Raw genomic sequence first — 8,757 nt, forward strand, 5'->3', positions numbered from 1 at the left:
AGAAAATGTGGATTCTTTAGTTTTCTGATGCTGTAAGAATAATTAAGTAACACATTCATACATATTTAGAGTTCTAAGGTTTGTTGACTTAACTTAAGTTTTCTTACAACTTATTAAAGGTCTCATATTCTCCTCCTCTTCAGTGTAAATAAGTCTCAGAGCTCCTCAAAACATGTGTGTGAAGTTTCATGTTCTAAATCCACTCTGATTCTGTATTTGATCATGTCTATAAACCCCTCTTCAGCCCTGCTCAGAACAGGCTGTTTCTGTGTCTGTAGCTTTAAATATGTAAATGAGCTGTGTATGACCACGCCCCCTCTCTGGAAGGGCTTGGGTGTCTCGGTCGTTCTTGCTCCATGTCCTATTGTTTACTGTGAGAAGGCAGACTCAGAGGGCAGAACAAACACCTAGCTGTGGGAGTGTCACCCACCTGGGGGAGGGGCTACTGCCCTTTGTGATGTCATGAAGGGAAAATCTCCAAAACGGCCTGTTTGAGCACACATATATATGTCACAATATGTGACCTTTAACATCTGTACTTTTGACTCCTTGCATTTCAAAAACAGGCTTGTAATCTTGATGCACTCGACACCATTTGATGTTTATTGCATCTCTGTGCACATCCTTCCAAACATCAGAACTGATTCTATCCTAAATGGATGGACGATACGCTCTGCAGAGGTGTATCCAGAGGGGCGGAATGGGCCACCCTAGAAATGTGATCAGACATCCAAGGTGCCACCACAAAAATCTTAAACTGTAATTGGCTATTTGCCCGGTCAGAGGCGGGACTTGTGTTAAAACCGACTAAATTGGTCTATTTTTGCAAAGGCTGCTAGTATCTATCTCTACATATCAAAGTCTATTTCATAAAAACAGGTGCATAGAAAAGTGATGCACTCTGTCTTACTTGTAATGAACTACCAGGCACATGCAAGTTAGACTGTGCAGGAGTTTGCATGCAAAATTTTACAAACTTTAAAAGACTTTAATATAAATCTTCTTATTGTGTCATTAAATAATGAAGCTAATATTGCCATTATCTTGTGTTATAAAGTAGATGATTGGTGAGGTTAGAAAGGATAAATAATTATATTTATCATAATTAATAAACCGCTGCATAGTCAGTTCCCCAGTTGGGCCACCCCAGTCAAACAAGTCTGGACACGCCCCTGCTCCTCTGTGATCAATACATAACATACACTAAGAGGCAAAATAAAGAATAAAAAGTTAGATATTGTTGATATAAAAGACACAACTTGTAGCACATGGATGCAAACATAGCTGGGGAAGTCGAGGCATATTCAGAGCACATTCCTGTTCTCACTGATTGACATGATGTTAATTATTTTGATTACATTGATTTAAAAAAAAATAATCTTTTAAGTTTGAATGTTTTAGAATAAACTTTGCACATTTAATAAATGAGACAGCTGCATATGAGAGGAATAAGTCCATCATAAATTACATGTAAGCTCTGTCTGACTTGCAGAAATACATTTAGAACAAAAAGAGACGACTCACCACGGGGTCGCTGGTCTTCTTCCACTTCAGACTGAACGCCTGTTTGAATTTATACTCGAGCCTGATACCCTGAATACAAGTCAGTCTGAATGTTTAAACAATGAATTTGGATCAGAAACTATGAATGTCCTGATCATGTCAGATCAGACGTTTTTATTCCTTTCTTCTCCTGAGGCTGATTCAGAGCCTCTGAGGACACGTCTCCTGTGTTTGCTGTGGAAACACTTCAGGAGGAGATTAACAGAGTCATTAAACCCCGAGGAATATGGCTCCCTTTTTATGTTTTATTAAAGGGTTGTACAAAGTTAGATTAGTGAAATATTTAATTTAAGTCTTAGTATAATGATCCTCAACATGTGTGCTTTAAATTAAGTGTTTAATTCTCCCACCATGACTGAATAAATAAAAAGTGTTGGTCTATGACAATCATGTTTTTGTTAGAGTCACTGTGAGGGCTGTCAGCATTAACTAGTAAATCTTTAAGGTCTGAAATTAATGTATTTATTCTTTAAATCGCGATTAATAACACGTTTTTTTGTCCCTCCTCAGCGTCTCCCTGTAGTCACAGTGATGGACAAGAACGGACCTAATGTCGTAGGAGCAGTAGGAGTCAATATCAATATCGACCTCATGACATCAAACATTTGACTTCTTTCTCTTTTTACAAAGAAGAGCATCAGCGTGTGTACCTCACCCAGCAGGTACACACATTTTTGGTTGTTGTTTAATTGAGTTAAATCCTTTTTTGTGTGTTTGTGATGAGGGGGAAGAAAGTGTCACAGATGTCTTTGTACACTCCACGGGAATAGTTAAAAGATGCAGCTCTGTTTCCACCTCCTGTTGGGTGCAATGGGTTCAGAGTCTGTCTGTGGCATCCTATCTCGATGGCAAGGCTGTGCTCACTGAGTTTGCACATTGTCAAACATGTACTCAGTTTTAGACCAGTCTCAATGTTCAGATATTCTGCCATTGTGTAAACTCTATTTAGGGCCAGATAATCTAATTTGCGCTGTTTTTTTTTTTTGGTTGATTCTTTCTAATGTGTTACGCAGTTTTCTTTGTGAGCTATCAGAGGGGGCAGCTCTCTGGAGGTGAAATAAATCTACACTGGCTCCATCTGGCGGTTGTTGTCGTGTACTACGCGCGTCCCTCCCTTTGACCGCCACATTTTACGACAGTACCAGCGTCTTTGCGGCAGCCAGCCACTTCCCACAACATCAGACATCATGGCAGCTGCGTCGCAGTGTACCGGCGGTGCTGAGGAGGTTTTAACGGAGGAACAGGAGAGCTCAGCGGCGGGGGAAGACAGCGGGGCACCGGGTGCTGGAGCCCGGGATAAACCCGTGTGTCTCATCGTGCTGGGCATGGCGGGCTCCGGGAAAACCACCTTCGTTCAGGTAAGTTAGGGAGTGTGGCTAACAGGAGCTAGCCACATGAGTTAGCTTCTCCAGGCTGAGAAAGTTATGTTTATTAATAAATATAAGAACTTGTTATAAACTGAGATAAATGTTGGTTTTAATCTGTTTCCCCTCTAAATCAATGCTCACACTGTTGCTAATAGCAACGGACTTCTGTAGTTTAATATCTTTAATTTGTCGAGTCACTTCTTAATTTAGGAGGATAAAATTACATTAATTTACTGTGTTTATAGATTTATGTTTGTTAAATAAATAATTTAAATGATTTAATGTGTTTATAGATTAATGTTTGTTAAATAAATAATTTAAATGATTTAATGTGGTTGTATGTTGGTGTGACGCGGTTATGTGTTGACAGATGTTACAGGTGAATCCATCCGCTGTGGGAAATAGTCCCAAACAAATACCCTGTTTTAACTGAATAATTACATTCTTAACAATAATAATAACGTTATTTATATAGCACAGCTGTTTACAAAGTACTTTGACTGACAAAAAAAAAGGCAAAAAGTCAGGACAACAACACAATTTGGGGCGGCAGTAGCTCAGTCTGTAAGGATCTGGGCTGGGAACTGGAGGGTCGCCGGTTCTAATCCTGGTGTGGACCACCTTGGTCTGGTAGCTGGAGAGATGCCAGATCACTTCCTGAGCACTGCCAAGCTGCCGAACCCCCCCAGCCAGCTGCAAGTGCTCGCTGTGTTTATGTCTCCATTAGTGCATGTCCACAGGATCCTGTTTGTGTGTGTGTGTGTATTTCAGCCTATTGGTGTGTTAATTGTTGTTGTGTTCAACAACAGAGAGTAAAATGGAAAACAAAATTTTAATTGATTTGCATGTGTGTGCGCCCACAAACGTCATGTTACTCCTGCATAAGTCAGCCCCAGGTGGGCCACCCCAGTAAAATAATTTTTTGTCTGGACACGCCCCTGAGTGTTCGGAGTCGTTATGCCTAAGTCTTTAAAACTTAAATAAGCAAAATGATGACGTAACTTTCAGCTACAGAATCTCTGTTTCATACTAAAGTGTTTTCTCTGTTGGTTTCCTTTAGAGGCTGACAGCTCACCTTCACAATCTCAAAGCTCCTCCCTACGTCATCAACCTGGACCCGGCCGTCCATGAAGTCCCGTTTCCTGCTAACATCGGTGAGGGCCCGTCTATTTGCTATCCTTATTCACGTCAGTCAGAGTGGATGTGGAGTGTTGAGTTTTTTTGTCCCTGCTGCTCTCCTCAGACATCAGGGACACGGTGAACTACAAGGAGGTGATGAAGCAGTACGGCCTCGGACCAAACGGAGGCATCGTGACATCACTCAACCTGTTCGCTACACGCTTCGATCAGGTCAGTGAGACTGACTCTCAATCCTCTTTTAACTGATTTCAACAGCGTTGAAGTGCAGAATGAACGAAACCAAGACTGTAACTTTAAAAATACAGAATTCAAAATAAGTTATTTAAACCAAAGCTCTGTTAAAGTGTTGAAGCCACCAGAAGATTTGGTTTCAACTGCATCATATTTCACAGAAAAAAAGGTTAAAGCAAGCACTGCACTGGGTCAAAAATGTCGAGGAATCAGACGCTCTTCAAGAACAAAATAAAAAGCTGATAAATAAAATGACTGTCCTGATTACAAACAAAGTTCAATGTGAAGAAGAGGCCGACTAAACTGAAAGTCCGAGGGACTTTAAAAACATTTTATTAAACAGGGATGTGTCTATGTGTGTCCCGATGAAGACTCAGTTCAGGAATAAAAGCTAAATAATAAGATATTTGCATCATGTTTAAGTTGACTTAAATGTAAGATTTGTTTTAAACGAAGGCTCTGAAAAATATTCAACCAAATACATAAATTGGTCAAAGCGGGATGCTGGATAACGCTTCTGATTCGGAGATGAGACCTTCAAAAAATGGTCTTGAGGACTTGAGGCCAAGATTGATTTTGAGTACTACAACACTAGGATGAGTTCACATGAGAGTTTTAATCCAATAGGGGGGTTAGGGTTAGGCTGAGGTGAGGACAGGGGGTGCATTCCATTTACCTCGGAAGTCGGGTGTTGGAGCTGGGAATGAGGTCATGAAGAGTTGGTAACCAGTCGGATAAACAACATGGACGCCTCCAGCAGTTCCTCTGTTGTGTTAGATAAACCAGGCGATAACAACACTGCGTGATCGTCTGCACCAAAGCACCTTAACAACACGATACCACGTTTCTAATAAACACTTTAATGTGCAGATTAGACTTTGCTGTTGACGCGTGGAGCAGCCAAGAATGTTCCATGAATGTTGGCGTCCTCTTCTGGATTTTCATGAAACTGTGATGCGTTTGTGTTGTTCAGGTGATGCAGTTCATCGAGAAGAAGCAGCAGAATCACAAGTCGGTATCTTTAAATCGTCACATATAAAAAAAAGTGACTCTCTGTTCAGCTCTTCTTGAGGGGTTTTGTGTGTGATGGCGTTTTAATCTCTGCAGGTACGTGCTGATTGACACCCCGGGTCAGATCGAGGTCTTCACCTGGTCGGCGTCTGGAACCATCATCACAGAGACTCTGGTGGGTCTGCGCTCTCGGGTTTGTGTTTGCTTTTCTTTTAAGAGTGATGTCACAATCTGATTATTCGCCACGTGTGTGTGTGTGTCCCAGGCGTCGTCTTTCCCCTGCGTGGTCATTTACGTGATGGACACGTCCCGCAGCGTCAACCCCGTCACGTTCATGTCCAACATGCTCTACGCCTGCAGGTACCACGCTGATCACATGACTACATCGACCTTTCTATTGGTCTCTCTCTCTCTTTCTCTCTCTCTCTCTCTCTCTCTTTCTCTCTCTTTCTCTCTCTCTCTTTATCTCTCTATCTCACTCTTGATCTCTTTCTCTCTCTTTATCTCTCTCTCTATCTTTCTCTCTCTATCTCTCTTTCTCTCTCTCTTTATCTATCTCTATCTCTCTCTATCTCTCTCTCTTTATCTCTCTCTGTCTTTCTGTCTCTTTCTCTCTCTCTTTATCTCTCTCTCTCTCTCTATCTTTCTCTCTCTCTTTATCTCTCTCTCTATCTTTCTCTCTCTCTCTTTCTCTCTTTCTCGTTCTATCTCTCTCTCTCTTTCTCTCTATCTTTCTCTCTCTATCTCTCTTTCTTTCTTTCTCTCTCTATCTCTCTTTCTTTCTCTCTCTCTTTCTCTCTCTCTCTCTCTATCTTTCTCTCTCTATCTCTCTTTCTCTCTCTTTCTCTCTATCTTTCTCTCTCTATCTCTCTTTCTTTCTTTCTCTCTCTATCTCTCTTTCTTTCTTTCTCTCTCTATCTCTCTTTCTTTCTCTCTTTCTCTCTCTTTCTCTCTCTCTCTCTATCTTTCACTCTCTCTTTATCTCTCTCTCTATCTTTCTCTCTCTCTCTTTCTCTCTTTCTCGCTCTATCTCTCTCTCTTTCTCTCTCTATCTCTCTCATTCTCTCTATCTTTCTTTCTCTCTCTCTTTCTCTCTCTCTCTCTCTCTCTTTAATCCCTGCCTAAGTTTCTTTCATCATAGGATGGAGGGGGAAATAACTGATTAGACAGACAGGCACATGCATGCTGTTGCCATGGTGATTTCAGACATTGTCAGTCAGTTTTCTGCAGGTTTTTGTCAGTCAGTTTTCTGCAGGGGAATAAAGTCCTGAAGTCAGGGGAATCGGCTCATGGCTCTGCTCTCGCTCGAGTGTCTGCAGTGGTACGACCAAAATATCAAACATGTCAGAAAATCATCTTACCGGTCGGACGTCGTGTGTCAGTGTACGCTGCTTGATTAACGAGGCGCAATCAGGATTTCAATAAGACTTCAAAATGCATACTACTCAAAAAGTGGGTCTAAATCTGCCCGGAATCGTACATTGTACACACGGCTTTAGGCATTTATTGTTTTGTAAAATTCAAAAAGAAAACTCTTTATTACACTTTTTCCTCGAGTGTTTTCAAGAACGGAAGAATGAATAAAAAAAGAAAATCATGTAAAAGTCACTCAACATGTGTTAATAACTGAATTTGAAAGTTTATAAGAGACCTGAGCCGAGTCCCAACAAACTACTTCTGATGTTTTCACTCAGGGACTCTCTGTGTCCAGCAGAGGGAGCTAACAGCTAACATCAATGAGACAACTGATGTCTGAATTCTGCACTCGTACTAACTGCATGTGGTACATCATGTTCAAAAATCCTCCTTAAGTAGCAGCAGATGACTCGACCCCTGCACCATAGCACATATTCTGAGACGTTTTTATTCCTCTGGTTGAATACTTGTTGTTCTTTCTTTGTGTCCTGCTGACATTTCACCACCAGCAGCTCCTAGTCTGTTGTTGTGACCTTTGACCTTTTTGAAGTGTGAACACTTCTTTGAACCAGCGTTCCTGTTTGTAACCGGGGCACCGCTCACCTGTCTCGCTGTAGTTCTGGTTTCAGTCTAAGCTGATGTTTCTCTCCTTCAGTATTCTCTACAAGACCAAGCTGCCCTTCATCGTGGTCATGAACAAGGTGAGGTCACTTCCTCGTTCTGTCCCGTTGACCCCATGTTGTGTTTTAACATCATCTTGTGCTGTCGGGTTGATTCAGCATCTTGTTGCCGTTTTTTTGCAGACCGACATCATCGACCACAGCTTCGCCGTGGAGTGGATGCAGGACTTTGAGGTTTTTCAGGACGCTCTGAACCAGGAGACCTCATACGTCAGCAACCTGACGCGCTCCATGAGTCTGGTTCTGGACGAGTTCTACACAAACCTGAGGGTAAGGGAGCGAGCACACAGCAGGCCTCGGACTAGAATCATAGAGTAAACTAGAATTTGTCGCTTATTTTTGGAGTAGTCTTATTTTTGTCTGTGTAAGTTCATAGTCATCAAGTTCCTGGTATTTCAAGGCTTGATCTAAACAACTGGTTTAAGGTTTAACCAGGTCCAGTGGCCTTTTGGATGAAGCCTTGAATTGGTGTTTGGTGTGTAAAAGGAAATATAAGCCTTGTTCACACCTCCATGAAAATCCTGAAAAGCGCCTTAAGTTTTCAGGGTGAGCTGCATGTGTGAACAGAAACCACACCTGACTCATACTGAAGTAGAATTTCTGCATGAAGTCTGGGTGACCTCGAGCGAGTGGGGGTGATGAATATATTCTCTTATTAACCTTCCACATTATGTTTCCTGTTCTCCAGTATGTTCTTCTCCACTCTTTAGTTCAGATTGAGATTCTGTTGAACTACACGTAGCACTGATAGAAAGACAAATATTCTCATTATAGCGGACTCTGTTGCTTCTTCCACCATTTCTGCGTCCACCATTTTTCATCATGTCTTACCTCAGGAGACCCCCAGCTCCCCCCTCCTGTATAAATAAATAATATATATATATATATATATATTACACTATAAAACAAAGCACTGAGACCCAGAGACCAAACTAAAATGAGCTAAAACTAAAGACACGAGTGGAACATGTTGTGTGGGTGTGTTTTTTTCTTTTTGTTGTGGAGATGAAAAATAAGAAGTAGTTTAAAACGGTCCGATGAGTCAGCAGGTCTTCAACATGTTTCTCAGTGTTGTGTCTCTGTGTCTGCAGGTGGTGGGTGTATCTGCAGTTACTGGAAGCGGATTGGATGAGCTGTTTGTGCAGGTGGAGGACGCTGCCCAGGAGTACGAGAGGTGAGTTACTCCTGGGCAGCGCCCCCACTTCATACTAATTTAACAGAGTGATGTTTCTTAAGTGAAAAGGTGAGGTAGTATCAGAGGTGTTCCAGAGACAAGATGGTATCACATGATGATTCATTGTGCGATTGTCTCACATTGTTATCAAAGAATCAGGGCGCCGGTGGCAGGG

General features: G+C 41.7%; 1 protein-coding gene across 1 annotated transcript in view; it reads left to right on the plus strand.

Annotated features, from left to right (window-relative positions):
* The first annotated feature begins 2,714 nt into the window (after positions 1-2,714).
* The window catches only part of gpn1 (GPN-loop GTPase 1), a 7,971-nt gene continuing 1,928 nt past the window's right edge, over positions 2,715-8,757 (plus strand). The window contains exons 1-9 of the mRNA XM_061044117.1: positions 2,715-2,921; positions 3,991-4,084; positions 4,174-4,280; positions 5,275-5,312; positions 5,409-5,487; positions 5,578-5,672; positions 7,384-7,429; positions 7,532-7,678; positions 8,500-8,583. Coding sequence (XP_060900100.1) covers positions 2,751-2,921; positions 3,991-4,084; positions 4,174-4,280; positions 5,275-5,312; positions 5,409-5,487; positions 5,578-5,672; positions 7,384-7,429; positions 7,532-7,678; positions 8,500-8,583 — 861 coding nt within the window. The 5' untranslated portion in view covers positions 2,715-2,750. The remainder of the gene's footprint in view (positions 2,922-3,990; positions 4,085-4,173; positions 4,281-5,274; positions 5,313-5,408; positions 5,488-5,577; positions 5,673-7,383; positions 7,430-7,531; positions 7,679-8,499; positions 8,584-8,757) is intronic.

The sequence above is a fragment of the Labrus mixtus genome, chromosome 1 (assembly GCF_963584025.1).
Source record: "Labrus mixtus chromosome 1, fLabMix1.1, whole genome shotgun sequence".
NCBI classification, from domain to species: domain Eukaryota; kingdom Metazoa; phylum Chordata; class Actinopteri; order Labriformes; family Labridae; genus Labrus; species Labrus mixtus.